The sequence below is a fragment of the Leishmania major genome, chromosome 9 (genome assembly GCF_000002725.2).
Source record: "Leishmania major strain Friedlin complete genome, chromosome 9".
NCBI lineage: Eukaryota > Euglenozoa > Kinetoplastea > Trypanosomatida > Trypanosomatidae > Leishmania > Leishmania major.
This window is the reverse complement of record NC_007250.2, coordinates 420,001-434,577: the sequence shown is the minus strand read 5'-3', so window position 1 is coordinate 434,577 and position 14,577 is coordinate 420,001. Positions and strand designations below refer to the sequence as shown.

The window sequence follows — 14,577 nt, the reverse complement described above, 5'->3', positions numbered from 1 at the left end:
TGCAGAGGCTAATCAAGTTCTAACAAGTGATGTCTTCAAGTACACAAGTGAGAGAACGAAAGGTAAAGTGAGGAAGCTAGTGAAGGGAGGAAGAGGCGCTTGCACGCACGTGCATGTGTGTGTGTGTGTGCTTCCAGCGCAGCACACACACAGACAGACACGTGGGTCACAACCTGTTGTCAGGCACAGCGCGCGCGTGCACGCATGGGTGTACAACATTATGAGCCATTTTACTCGCTCTTCCGTACTTCCTCCCCCTTCCCTCGTGAACCGTAACCTCTCCTTGATCTTTCTTACACCTCTAGTGCCCTTTTATAGACGCACGCGCGCGTGACAGAGGGTCGACAGCTTCAGTGCCCAGCCAGGGCACCTCACACATACCCTCCTCGTAGTTTCATCATCTCTGCTCTTCCTTTTGCGGAGCACTGTAACCAACGAGGAGCACGGCGAACACAGGCAGTGCACACACCGGCATGACGCACACGCGCAATTTAAGAGTACATTATCTTACATAACCTTCATTTCTCTCTCTCTCTCTCTGTGTGTGGTGGTCTTTGGCAGCTCTAACCGCACTGTTAGTCGCACCGATTAGCCATGTTTTCTTCGTACATACTCTACGACACGGTGGCCATCGAGGCCGTCTACTTCCCCCGCCACTGCACAAACGAGTGCGCTGGTAGTGGTGGTGCAGCCGCGATGACCACCACTTGTGGCCCCTCGTCCGCTGCGACGGCGACCGCCGCGGTCAGCAGCGACGGTGACAACGAATGCTACTCGCTCACCTTGCGCGACATCCTGCTGCACCGCCTCACAGAGCGTTACGTTGGCCGCGTCATCCCATCTCGGGGTCTCTGCGTGGCCATCACGGAAGTGATGGAGTACTCGGCCAGCTCCGTGCGCGGCGCGGCAGCATCGGCGTGGCTTACAGTGACCTTTGGTGTGTGCGTGTTCGCGCCGAACCCAGGCACGCGCCTCAAGGCCCGCATCGCTTATCAGACAGCCGTTGGTGTGTACTTGACGATGGATCTGTTTGTGGCCATTCCGTTCCTGGTGCCGGCGGAGATGCTAGTGCCTGGTTCACGCTTCAGCGCCGCACAGGGATTCTGGTACCTCCCGCTGGACACGGAGGACCAAGAGGGCGGCGAACACAGTGCGGAGCTCGACGCAGGCCCAGCGGTGGCAGCGATGGGGCAAGGCAACGGCAAGGACGGCGACGGGTATGGCAGTGACGCATTGGCCTCAAGCGCGCTCTCATCTACGACCGCCGCAGCCGCAGCGCCGTACAACGCCTACATGGTGGGTGCTGAAGTGATTGTGAAGGTGGCGTCGTGCACGGTGCAATCGGAAGAAACTGTATCAGCAGCGGAAGACGCCGACGGCGCCAGTGGCGGGGACGGCGGCGCCATTCCCATTATGGAGCTGCGCGGCAGCTTCGTCGGCGATGCTCTTGGGCCCATGTCATGGTTCGAAAAAGACGATGATGCGTGAGCGGAGAGAGCCAGAAAGTGTCTGTTGGCACTGTGTGTGTGTGTGTGTCCGCGCACCTCCTTCATGCCTTTGTGTCTTTGCGATGGATGAAAAAGTAGGTTGTGGAATGACCTGCTGCGGAGCCCCACCCCCATCCCCGCCACTGTTGCGCGTGCCTTCTTCTTCCGTTCTTCGCGCTCCGTCCGTCTGCCTCTCCTCAGTCCGCATCAGGAGTATGGTGAGGGGCAAGAAAACGCTGAGGTAGCCTCGCTTCCTCTCATGCACACACATACACATACGTTCAGCCGATGGGGCACGGGCAACTGTGCCGATCATCTCGTAGGCGGCAGTGGCGTCACCATGTGACTCTTCCCATCCTTCGTTTCTCTGCCCTTACAGTGGGATAACGTTGGCGCCAAGCCGACGAGTGAGGGGGTGGGAAGAGAATAAGGATGGACTGGCACATTAGACGCTGCAGCAAGGCCTTGCCTCTGCGTTACCTCTCCTTGCAGCTACTGCAGCGCAGGTCACGTAGAACTCCCTTTCCAGTACACATGGACACAGACAAACACACACACACACACACACACACAGGTGTGCGTGTGCATGCGTGCGCTTGCGCATCTTTCTCCCTCGTGCATGCACAGACACACAAGCAGCATCCCCGCAACACTACCCATCCTCTCTCCCCCAACCGCCCCCAATCCTCCTCCTCCAGTGCACGCCATTCACGTCTACAACCTATACAAGCGCATAGCAATCCCCAATCTCTCTCTGTCTTGTTGCTGTTGGCTCTGTGTCTTATCGATTTCGATTTCTTTGGTTTCGTTCGCTATTGTGTGTTCGGTTGTGTGTCTGTCTGTGCGTGCACGCTCGTGGCATCCTTCCCCGATCAGGGCGCGTTCAGGTGCTCCCTCATCAGCGCTGTGTCTCTACCACTGCCGCTGCGCGTGCAAGGCACGGCACGCAGACGTGATCGCGAGCGCACACCCCACACATATATATACATACATATATATATATATATATATATACCTTTATAATCTGCGTTTTTTCGTGTGTGGGGGGGTGTCTGTGTGTGTGTGTATGTGTGTGTGTGCGTACCTCAGCAGCGGCGCCGGCAAAAGATAACACGGGGAAGCAACGCTCCCACCCCCACCCCAAAAGAGAAAAAGTGAGGCGGCAGGAGGGAGGAAGACGCAAAGACGCGGTGTGCATGTCCCTTGGTGTTGCGACGGAGCCCCGAAGAGAAGAACCGAGCACAGAAATCTAAAAATGGACGTTAGAGCCCCCAACATCATCGTGAACCCGGAGAAGTTCGAGTTGGTGCTGCATGCCAACGAGGACTGCACCTTCGAGCTCACGAACGTCGGGTATGAGGCAATCATCTACCGCGTCCGCACCACCGCGCCACTGCGGTACTACCTCAAGCACTCGAAGGGCGTTGTGAAGGGAAACTCGTCGGCGAAGATCACGATCTTTCTGAATCAAAAGACCTTTGCGGAGGGGCTGCCAGTAGGCGCGCGCTACACCAAGGACACCTTCCGCGTGGAGTGTGCCGTGCTGGAGGAGCAGGACGTCATTGAGGCGCACGGGGCCAACTTGGCGAGCTTGATTCAGAAGAAGAAAGACGCTAATGCCTCGTCGGTGGTCCAGAAGTACATCTTGTGCCGCGTGCTCCTCGACGCCGGTGATAGCAAGGACGGAGCCGCCGGCAAGGCGGCTGGCAAGGCGGCCGGCGGCGGTGGCGTTGCTGCAGGCGGCGATGCGGTTTTTCGTGGTAGGGACGCCGCTGGTGAGAAGAGCTCGTCTGGCCGAAAGAGTATGACGGCAGAGCAGATGGAGCAGAACACGCTCAACGAGAAGCGCCGCCGGAATGTTAGCGGCGGCCAGCTGGCCGTGCGCGGCAATCGTATGCAGGTTCTTCGCATAGTGATCGCCGCGGTCGTCGTCGTCGTCTTCGCAATGTGGGTGATGCGCGGTGGCGACGGCGATGATGTGGAGGAGATTGCGGAATAGATGTCGTCTGTCGGCGATTGCGGAACGACAGCAACTATGGCAACGTTGACTGTGGAAGGAAGTGGCACGCAGGTGCAATGATGGTCGCCTCTCTCTCTCTCTCTCTCTCTGTTCCTCTGCGGTCATTGTCTCCTCCCGTGCCGTCCGCCCCGCACCCTTCCTCTCTCTGCATCCCCTTCCCCCCTCCCAATCCGACTCCGGGAGCGGATCGAGAAGCAGCGAGCGGCGCAGCTCAAAGGGTGAACAGTAGACATCGTATACCAGTGATCAGTCTCCTCGTCGCCGAGGCGTCTCCGGCCGCGGTCATGCCGCTGGCCATCTCGCTAGCGCTCGCCCTGAATTTTTTTTTTGGCGCAGGCACACACGTGGGCGCACCCCCTCCCTTTCTTCTTCGGTGACAAGCGCGGAGGATGCCGGCAACAGAGTCAGAGTCACGGTACTTCTCAGCGTTTTCGTATCTCTTTGATGGGGCACACACACACACACCTCTCAGCGCGTGGTGTCTCAGGACCCCGTGCAACCCCCTCCCCCAATCTCTCTGTTAGGGAAGCCAAGCAGCCCTCTTCTATCCGTGCCAATGCAGAACCCACCTGTGGCGGCGACAGGGTCCGGCCGCGGGATGGCGGTGCGTCGGGGCGACCGACGGCAGCGAACACGTGTGTGCCATCCATACGATGGGCAACACGTGTCAGGGCGACTCGAGCGTATGCCTCGCCGGGCCCTCGCACAGCCCACTGATGTGTGGGGAGGAGCCTGCGTGTGCTGCCCCGAGGGAGAGGGGGAGGGGGGATGCACCAGGGGTGGCGACCGGCATGGTGTGGGGAGCGGCTGTGTGGGGTGGGGGAGGAGAGCTTGAGGCAGAGACGGTGCACAGGTCGCTGAGTCGGGGCACTTGCTGTAACACACGTGTGTGCCTGCGGTTTGCTTCGCACCACGCGGATGGGGCCTGGTGGCAGGGCCGTGGAAGGATGGGTGGGTGAGGGGGGGTGTGCGGAGTGGCGTTAGACTCATACTCGAGGGCTGAGAAATGAAGGCAGTGGCAGACGAAGAACGTTGTTTTCGGATGGGCGGGGCAGCGCTGTGAGTGCGAGTGAGAGTGCGGATGTGGGTGTGGGTGTGCCTCCCTCCCCTCTTTTTTGGAGGGCATCACGTATATGCTTTTCATTGTTCTTCTCTTGATGGCTTGTGTTTTTTCTGGTTTCTCTAGAAGGTAACGCGCACCCACGCGCACGTCTCTCCTACTTGTTGTGGATGCTCTTCGTGCTCGTGGGTCGTGCGATGTGGCGTGCGGGCGTGTGTGGATCGGCGGCGGCGTGCGGGCGCGGTGATGCAACGCTTGGCCGGGAGAACGAAACGAAAACGGGGAGTAGAGAGAAGCAGGCTTGAAACTGTCGATGCATTCTCGGGGGGCTGCGGTGCATGTCTGCGTGCGCCTGAGGAGGGGGAGTACATGTTCTTTATCTTCGACAGCGACTCGTTTTTTCCTTTCCTTCTTTGGGGGGAAACTCCCATGTTGGGTGACTGAAGACAAAAAAGGGGGGCAACACACAAACACGAACATCCGTGCATGTGCTTGCATGTGCGTGATTGCATGGGGGTGCCGTGGGAGAGAGAGAGAGAGAGAAAAAAAAGAAGCAACGGCTGGGTGGTGCACGCGTATCTTCGATTTCTCTCACACCCGCCTTGTCCACCTCTCACAACTGCGTGTATCACGGTGAGGGCATGCGCTTCGGCTGTATCGCGCGCGTGTGTCGTCACAAGAGCCTTTGGGCCCTTCGCACAAGGTTGGCAATGGCTCCTCCTTGGCTTCTAGCTCTCCCTCTGGCGCACACTCACACACACACACACACACCCAATCACGTGTTCATTCCTATACTCAGTGCCATCTCCAGCAGACCCAGCACATCGTTGAATGAACGGGGAGAACAAAAGGTTGAATAGGCGCGCACCAAAGTAGAGTGAAAATCCTTGAGAAAACCACCTACTCACCGAGGTGGCAAGCAGTAGCAGTCAAGCTGCACGCGCCCACTAAGAAAGGATTACGCTTGCTCTTCGCTATGCCCCTTTCCTCCAGGCACACCTGCTCCTATCACGACTTCCGTCCTCCGCCCACCGCACTCGTCATCGTCATCCTTATCAGCGTTCTCACACGTAGTGACACGACTTTCTCTCTAGGAGCAAGCCCGCCTGCGCATTGAGGCAGTGGCATCACTTTTTCGTTGTTGTCTCCGCCCCTTCCCTCATGCCTCTGTGGTTCTCTCTCCGTGACTTTGCGCGCTTCAAGCTTTCGCACCCGGTAGCTGCTCGAAACCTCACGCCTCCCTCCTTTCCCTCCGTCTCTGACAACGATATACGTTGAACATCCATCACTGCTGTCCCCAGGCCCACCCCATCCCCAACTCCATCACGGCCGCTACGGCTACGCGCATACACATCTCTGCGTTGCATTGCACAGGACGTCATATTCTAATCTTTGTGTCTGCCTGTGTGTCTGTGCGCGCCTCTCTCTCTCTCTCTTCTTCGCCCGATTATTGCTGCTACCTGCTCTTACCGTCTTTGAGGAGGGGAGCGACTCGACATCCATACACGCACATGTATATAGATATATATATATATATATATATATATACGTATCTCTCCGTGTCTTTGTGCGGCGGTGCTGTGTGATGCAGCGGCCGTCACGGTAGAATCCCTCCCCACCCGCACACACACACACACGCACGCGCGTGTTTGTTTCAGTATTTCGTTGCTGTCGTCGTCAGGGGAGGGAGGGCGGACTTTTTTTTCGTTTGTGTATCGCACCGCTGCACCACTCCGCCCGGTGCGCGCGCCTCTAGTGAGGTCCACCGCTTGACAAGATGAAGGACACCACAGGCAACGGCAACAGAGTGGCGCACGCTGCGCCGTCGGCCGCCGGTAGCGCGGCCTCGAGCCCTCGAAAAGGCCAAGTGCGTTATCGCGGCACCTTGCAGGGCCAGCGTGCAGAAACCGACGGCAGGTCATCGGAGGGCGTGGTTGCTGCCACGCCGGCGCGCCGCGGCGCGCCGGCGGTGCAGTCGGCGGCTCTCATGCATATCGAAACAAGCATCAACGCGATGCATCGCCCGCCGCCCGTGGAGGTATCACCGTCGAACCCGAAGGTGTCTGCAGCACGACGGCACGCGCCTTCCGTCGCGGGTGGGCAACATCATCACCGCGGGCAGCGCAAGGGGTTGTCTGTGAGCGGCCAGCCGCAGAGCCGCTGGATGCGCCTGCGCTCCTTCATGTTTGGCCGGGAGGAGTTCGTGGACTTCGACAGCGCATTCGCAAGTCCGACGGACCCGGCAAAGGTCACCGACTCGCAGCGACGCACAGCACGGATGATCGAGCGTCTGCCGCTCCCCAGCTGGGTGAAGCACAACCTCTTCGATGTAGTCGACTTTCTGACACGCAGGCGGGTGCATCTTGTGCTGATTCTCGCAGTGTTCATGTTTGTGATTGCGCCAGAAGGCGTGATGGAGGACGTCGCCGGCTCCTTCACGGTCGATGAGGACGCGCGACCGGGACTCACTTTCTTCAAGAAGTACAACAGGGGCGACACATACTTGCCGCGGCGGCACCCCGTCGTCATTATGCCGGGCTTCATCACCGGCGCGCTTGAGGTGTGGGAAACCTCTCTGCCATGTGCGCGGCAGAAGTCCTTCTTCTCGGGGTTTCGGCAGCGCATGTTTGGACCGCAGATGATCTACCTCATCCTGTCCGACCCGCAGTGCTGGCTGGACATGTTCAGCATGAACAAGAAAACCGGGATGGACCGCAACGACACGAAGGTGCGCGCCGACTCTGGCTTCGCCTCGGTGGACTACTTTGTCCCTGGCTACTGGGTGTGGGCGAAGGTGCTCATCAACCTCGCGGACATCGGTTACGACCCGCAAAGCATGGCGGTCGTGACATACGACTGGCGCCTCTCCCCTGATAAGGCGCACGAGCGCGACGGGTTCTTTTACCAGGTGCGCAACAGCCTGCACTTTCTGTGCCGGAGGAACCGGAAGCGGGCGGTGGTAATCTCGCACAGCTACGGCGCGACCGTCGCTCTGGCCTTCTTCCGGTGGGCAGAGCAGCGCGAGGGCGGCTTTATGGACCGCCACGTTGCCTACTACGTGAACGTAGGCGGCGTTGCAATGGGCGTCGGCAAGGCTGCCTCAGCGCTGCTGCTCGGCGACGCAAGGGACACGCTCAACATTCAGTGGGCGGCCAGGAAAATGTTGGACACCTTTATCAGCCAGGAGGCCCGCTATGGCTTGTCGCGGTCGTGGAGCTGCCTGGTGTCGATGCTGCCGCGTGGTTGCGAGGAGGCGTGGCCGGGGCTCACGGTGCTGCCTAACGGCACCGCTCTCGGCACTCGCGGCACGGCGGAACTAATCCGCGGTGGATGCCAGCGCTCCGGCCACGAGGACTGCGTTCGTCAGATCGACTCCTTCTTGGAGACCATCGACGAGTTGCCCTCACTGCCGCAGGCACCACACACAACGGTGGTGTGCCTGTACGGCGTCGGCTTGCCAGCGGAGGCAGGTTACTATCTCATGTGGAACCCAGACGAGGCGAACACCGAAACCCCGTACGTAGGCAACAGCTCCGTCTTTAACAACAACACTTCACATGGCGTGCGCATGTCGGACGGCGATGATACGGTGCCGCTCATGTCGCTCGCGTACATGTGTCGCGCCGTGAACGGGTGGGGACGCAATGTGGGACGCGTCGTGACGCGGGAGTTCAACCACAGCGTCAGTGGTGCCTCGTCCTTGAAACTACGCGGTGGTAAACTGAGTGCCAAGCATGTCGACATTCTTGGCAACTACGAGATGCTCGAGATAATCTTGAAGATCGCCAGCGGCATCGACGAGGAGGGTGTCGAGAAGCCTGAGACTGACGAGTTCAGCTACACAAACGCGGACACCGGCGAGACCTCTACGCTGCAGCGCCGTGTGCACGACCGCATCTACTCCGACGTGGACTTCATTATCCGCAGCAACCTGCGCAGCTGCCTGCGCAAGAAGAACAAGCCGATCAAACCTATCGAAGGCTACGAGGATGACGACGAATCTGTGTGGAGTGGCACTTCGAAGTCGTCGTGGCAACGACGGTAGGTCGAGCTCTTTCCATGGGCGACCGGAAAGGTGGGGATCGAACGGGAAGAGACGCACAGCGAGGGCTGCTCGAGAGAAGGACGTCAGGCATCGGTCATGTCGAATCAGCGAGGCACGCAGACGTTGGCCTCGTCTGGGCGGTGTCCGGAGAGGTGGATTCCGCTTCGCACTTGGAGGGAGGTGGACGCACACATCCCACCGCCTTCTCAACATTATTTTTTTTTTTTGTGGTGCCCCTGATGACGTCTCCCCCTCTGATGGCAAGACAGCACACACACACACACACACACACACCTCAGCGCGTGGTGTCTCAGGACCCCGTGCAACCCCCTCCCCCAATCTCTCTGTTAGGGAAGCCAAGCAGCCCTCTTCTATCCGTGCCAATGCAGAACCCACCTGTGGCGGCGACAGGGTCCGGCCGCGGGATGGCGGTGCGTCCGGGCGACCGACGGCAGCGAACACGTGTGTGCCATCCATACGATGGGCAACACGTGTCAGGGCGACTCGAGCGTATGCCTCGCCGGGCCCTCGCACAGCCCACTGATGTGTGGGGAGGAGCCTGCGTGTGCTGCCCCGAGGGAGAGGGGGAGGGGGGATGCACCAGGGGTGGCGACCGGCATGGTGTGGGGAGCGGCTGTGTGGGGTGGGGGAGGAGAGCTTGAGGCAGAGACGGTGCACAGGTCGCTGAGTCGGGGCACTTGCTGTAACACACGTGTGTGCCTGCGGTTTGCTTCGCACCACGCGGATGGGGCCTGGTGGCAGGGCCGTGGAAGGATGGGTGGGTGAGGGGGGGTGTGCGGAGTGGCGTTAGACTCATACTCGAGGGCTGAGAAATGAAGGCAGTGGCAGACGGCATACACGCCTCCCTCCCTCTTCTCCTTGCAGAAGTGCTTTTCGTGCCCTCATGTGGGATGCGTCTCCTCTACTGCCTCCTGGCGGCTCCCGTCCACGACGTGGGGGTGTACGCATGCATGTGCGTGTGGGGCGTAGCGGCACTATCCCGGCCCCCTCTTATGCTGGGGCGGATGTGGACAAGTTTTTTATTTTTGCATCGTCTGTGTCTTCAAACCATGTCTCTCAACCGCGACTCCTTGAGAGCGGGATGCAGAGGTCACAGATCCCACACACAGGCACACGCCCATAAAGGGGGCGAGGTGAGGGAACAAGAGTGCGGAACAGCCGCAGCAAGGCGTTCACCGGTGTCCACGCAGGGGCCCACGCCCGAAGCGCAGGTGCCCCGCTGCCGTGCCATGCCTGCGTCTTCTTCCGCGCATGATCAAGGGTGGTGATGCGGTCTGTGTACTGCGTGCGGGAGGGCGAGAGTGGTAGATGGTAGCGCTGCTGCACGCGCTGCAGCTAACGCCCCTTCCCCTTGTCATCGCTGTGGATGGCACTCAACGCGTGCAGGTGTGTGTGTGTGTGTGTGTGTGTGTTAGTGCCTTAGTAAAGAAGGAGGAAGGGGGGCGGGGGGCGGGGGCTGCGTCCCTCCACTACCGTCACCTCCTCCGCCCCATCGCTCCGCTTCCCTATCCCCATCTCCCTCTTTTGCTGTTGTTTTGCGTTGTGCGTGTGCGCAGATGAAGTGTGTGAGAACGACCGAAGTGTTTGATGTCCGAAAATCTGGTGTGCGCACCGCCAGGCGACGGTCATAATTCACCCCACCCCCTCATCCACTCCGCTGACTGCAGCGCCAATGAAGCAGCACCGCAGATGCAGCACACACCCTCACACGCACCTCTTGTAGAAGAGAATAGAACAGAGGCATCCGCCATAGCCTCTGTCTCGCCGTCCGCGCCACCACAAAACCCTCTTCTCATGATCTCAACGACACCGACGCCACCACTGTCGGCACAGGGCCCACTGGCGGCACGCAGACCTGCACCACATGTGTCGCTGACCCTGGCTCGTGCGGCGGATGCAGCCGGTGGTGCTGGAGCTGCAGCTGCCCTCATGGGCACTGCGGATACCGTGGCGAGGCCGATAGCAAGTCCCTCTCGCGCAGTCCACACGAGCAGCAGTGCGCCAGCGCAGCGTCCCCTAACGTCTGCGCGAGGCCGAAGAGCGCACAAGACGGCGCCCTTCGCGTCACCGCAGCCAGTGCTGCTGCGCAACCCATACGGCATGGAGCGGTCGCGCCTTGTCGACGCTCTTCACGGCGGCCGCCGCGCCGGCTTTCGCGCTCACCAACACGGGCCGACTTCCTCATCGCACGCCGACGCGGAGGCGCTGCTGTCGCGGCAAGATGCCGCGCTCTACGATGCGTGCGCCACGCGGCTGCGAGTGGTGCAGCAGGAGCGCCGCGCTCTGGCCGAAAAGATGGAGGCCTCAAAACAGCAGCTGGAGCACGTGCACGCACTCCTCGATGTGTGGCGTGAGAAGCCCCAACAGCCGCCCGCTACGGCACCGACAAAACAAGCGGAGAGGGATGGAGCAGTGCCGGAGCCGCAGCCAAGCAGCTCGCCGAGGAAGCAGGAGACGGAGAGGATTATACGTCAGCTGCGAGAGCTGGACAGGGCAAACGATGAGCTTCGTCGACGTTACGAGGCCCTCATGCAAGAGAAACGGCACTGCTTGACGGTGCACAACGCACGACTGCGGCGGCCAGCACCCGCGGCAGCGCCTTCCTCGACCATATCGCGCCGATCCTCCGCGGTAGCTGCGTGCAACGAGTCCAGTGCCTTCGCACGCAATGTAAAGACGCTTGAGACTCTCCTCGCTACTGCCATGGCGCAGCAACAAACACTGCAACAGGGGCTTGCGCTGGCCGTCGCAAAGGAACGCGGACGCATCACGGCTCTCACTGACCTGCAAGCACGCGGTTTTGCATGTATGTATGCACCCGAGCTGAACGGCAGCGCCATCACATCCGCCTCGCGCGAAGCGGGCGCTTGACCGTACTTCCCTTTACGCACACCCGCAAATAGACTGACACAGGTGGAGACTCTCTCGCCTCCCTCCCTCTCTCACTCCCTCCCCCCACACACACACATACATCGAGTAACAACGTTGTCGACACACTCGATAAAAGCGAAACAATGAGCGAAGCCCGTAGCGGCACAGACAACGACGCAAGATACATGCACACGCTGCCACGTGGCCTTGGGCCGGGTGCTCGTTGCGGTATCTTGATGGTGGCGTGGATGGTGAGCTGGCCTGTCAAGGGCGCACACTCACGGAACCAAAACCCGTCTCGTCTCCTCCGCCTCACTTGCCCGACCTCCATCGTCTCATGCAGCTCGCCTTTGATGACCCCCTCCCCACGCACACACCACACACACACATGTGTCAAGAAGGCACAGTGCCCTCCCTCTCTCTTTCCGTCTATCTCCCCGCTCGCTTTCAAGCATTGCAGCGGAGACAAACTCGCGCAGGTGCACGCGAGAAGGACCGTTGGAGCCGCAGAGGGTGGGGCGCCTGTACGCGTGGTATGAGCTGCGGCGCTGCATCACGGCACGGGTCACCCATCAACTCCTTGCAAAGCCGCACCTCATCTCTTCGACGCCTTCATTGCCCTCTCCCCTGTTCTTTGGCAGCGTCTTCGCAGGCACTCCCCTCCCCTCATCACATCTCTCTCTCTCTTACACAACCCTACCCCCCCCTCCACTTCGCTATATCCACTGTACGGGCGGTCCCCTACGTAGGTATCTCACCGCACCCAGCATCAGCAGTCGCCACCAGTCAGCCACAGCTGGCTTTCCGTCTCCGTCAGTGTCCTCTGCGTGCACGTGAGCTTACCACGGTGCTTCCTCATACCCCTCTTCCGCTTACTTTCATCTCTGCTCGGCTTCACTGCCTTTCTCTATTAGACACCAGCCCTCTGTCGCGCTGGTGTATCTCTGTGTCAGTGGCTGCTGTGGTTGTGTGCCCAACCCCTGCACTGCTGCTCCGCGTTTGTGTGTAGGCTTTCCGTGAGGCAAGCGTGTCTCCTGCCTTTTATTCGTGCCTGTGTGTTATCACAGGGGAGGAGGAGGAGGAGGGGGGCCGACAGCGGGCCGAGGTTCTCTCTCAGACGCGCACACGTTCCCTTAGTCTGTTCCTTCCGCTTCGTATGTCAATGCTTCCCCGCAGCAACTCGGCCACAGTCGCGCCACAGCCTGCCAGCGGTGGCGGTGCGCCCGCCTTCTCCGTTTCAATGTCGTCTTCAAGGTGGCCGCAACGAGGTGCGTCGCCGCCGCTGACCACGTCCTCTCAGGTACCGCCGTCCGCAGAGTCCTCCTCCGCGAACAGCTCATCATCGAGGACGTCGTCTTCCTACGCCGACAGCGACGACGAGCGCTGCCGCGTGCAGGGCTCTGGCGGTGGCGTCCGTGGCGCAGGTAACGCTGCGGCCGTCTCGGCAGAGGCCCCGAAGAGCCGCAGTACCCGAGCAAAGCTGTGGCTGCAAAAGAAACTCGTCCCGGATTTCGTGCACGAGTACGGGCGCACCGTCTACGGCGGCAACCCGCTTTCGCAGCAGACGCTGCCCGGCGTCTTCAACTACCCCCCGCCCTTCATCCTCGTACCCATCTTCTACGTGTTGATGGTGCCCTTCCTGATTTTGGGGACGTTGGTGCTGGTGAAGGGTCGTGAATACCACATCGTTGAGCAGGAATACAGCCACATCCACCAGTACCAGTACGTGCCGTCGAACTCGAGCGTGAACATCAACCATCGCATCCTGCAGTTTACGGCGGACGGCGTGACTCACGCGCAGGGCACGCGGACGTGGCTGGAGATCAACATCAGCCACCACATGAAGGCACCGGTGTACATGTACTATAAGATCGCCAACATGCACCAAAACCACCGCGACTTCCACAACGGCCGCTCCAACTCGCAGCTGAGGGGCAAGTCGACGATCAAGAAACCGTACTTGTGCCAGCCATACACGTACCCTGGCTTCCGCAGTGACGAGGGCGATACACCCATCACCATCACCGACGCGACCGGGGCGCAAGTGACGCGGCCGGCCAGCTACTTTACCTACAACCCCTGCGGCATCGCGCCGTGGTCCAAGTTTAACGACACGTTCATTCTCTACCGCAAGCTGACGCCGGCGGAGGTGCTGCAAGCGAACACCAGTGGCATACCGGTGCTTCACGGCGGCGTGGACAGCACGACGCCGATGACGCTGATCTGCAACGGCACTGATTTTGGGCTGCGAGGCGAGCCCCTCCACGGCAGCGTGACGAAGAACCACTGTTCCAAGATGGGCATCACCTGGAAGGCGGACAGGGAGGTTCGATTCCACAACATAACGCTGCGCGAGGACTGGTGGTCGCTGTACTACCCGTACCCGACGACTAACGAGTACCTGCGCAACGGCTGGTACCTGCATGAGCCGGGGCACGCGCTACCGGACCCGTCCGACTATGACCTGCATGTGTGGTTGCGAGCATCCCTCACCTCCAACTTCCGCAAGCTGTACCGCATTATCAACATGCCCCTCTACCCCGGCACGTATCTGGTGGAAATCAGCGAGTTCTACGACGTGGTGAGCTTCCGTGGCCGCAAGAGCGTGGTGCTGCAGAACGCCAACTGGGTTGGCGGCCGCAACATCGTGCTCGGTGTCGTGTTCATCGTCATGGGGTGTGCGTCTTTTGTCCTCGGCGTCACCTTCACGGTGGAGTGCATGCTGCAGCTCAACGGCGTGAACCGGTACAAGCGCCTGCGCGAGCCGAAGCGCAGCTGGTACGTGTTCTGGCCAAACGAGCCGGAGTTTGCGAATTACTATCAGCTGCGTCTGCGCCGACATATCCCGATGGCGCAGCTGCAGTTGCTGCGCAAGGCTGTAGCCGAGCTGGAGAGCTTGACGCGCGACGGCGATGTCAACAGGAACGACGTGAATGGCCAGCGCGCGTGAAGGGGCGGAGAGGAGCGCCACCCATAGTGGGGCACGCGACGAAACACTGTAATGTGTCGTTCTCGCACTCTCTGTGTTAACTCTCTTGCCTTCTTCGCCAGCTCTGCCTGCTGGCGATCTCGA

The 14,577-nt window shown here is 60.2% G+C and overlaps 5 protein-coding genes across 5 annotated transcripts; all 5 read left to right on the top strand.

Moving 5' to 3' along the window:
* Positions 1-696: 696 nt before the first annotated feature.
* Positions 697-1,488, top strand: LMJF_09_1060 (putative DNA-directed RNA polymerase III subunit; the record flags this gene model as incomplete). The annotated part of the gene is made up of 1 exon (XM_001681228.1): positions 697-1,488. The coding sequence occupies one exon, from the start codon at positions 697-699 to the stop codon at positions 1,486-1,488; it is 792 nt and encodes a 263-aa protein (XP_001681280.1).
* A 1,254-nt stretch (positions 1,489-2,742) lies between these two features.
* Positions 2,743-3,486, top strand: LMJF_09_1050 (conserved hypothetical protein; the record flags this gene model as incomplete). The annotated part of the gene is made up of 1 exon (XM_001681227.1): positions 2,743-3,486. The coding sequence occupies one exon, from the start codon at positions 2,743-2,745 to the stop codon at positions 3,484-3,486; it is 744 nt and encodes a 247-aa protein (XP_001681279.1).
* A 3,068-nt stretch (positions 3,487-6,554) lies between these two features.
* On the top strand, positions 6,555-8,612 carry LMJF_09_1040 (putative phospholipid:diacylglycerol acyltransferase; the record flags this gene model as incomplete). The annotated part of the gene is made up of 1 exon (XM_001681226.1): positions 6,555-8,612. The coding sequence occupies one exon, from the start codon at positions 6,555-6,557 to the stop codon at positions 8,610-8,612; it is 2,058 nt and encodes a 685-aa protein (XP_001681278.1).
* A 1,950-nt stretch (positions 8,613-10,562) lies between these two features.
* Positions 10,563-11,504, top strand: LMJF_09_1030 (conserved hypothetical protein; the record flags this gene model as incomplete). The annotated part of the gene is made up of 1 exon (XM_001681225.1): positions 10,563-11,504. One exon carries the CDS (start codon positions 10,563-10,565, stop codon positions 11,502-11,504), a length of 942 nt encoding a protein of 313 aa, XP_001681277.1.
* A 1,156-nt stretch (positions 11,505-12,660) lies between these two features.
* Positions 12,661-14,454, top strand: LMJF_09_1020 (conserved hypothetical protein; the record flags this gene model as incomplete). The annotated part of the gene is made up of 1 exon (XM_001681224.1): positions 12,661-14,454. One exon carries the CDS (start codon positions 12,661-12,663, stop codon positions 14,452-14,454), a length of 1,794 nt encoding a protein of 597 aa, XP_001681276.1.
* Between the last annotated feature and the right edge of the window lie 123 nt (positions 14,455-14,577).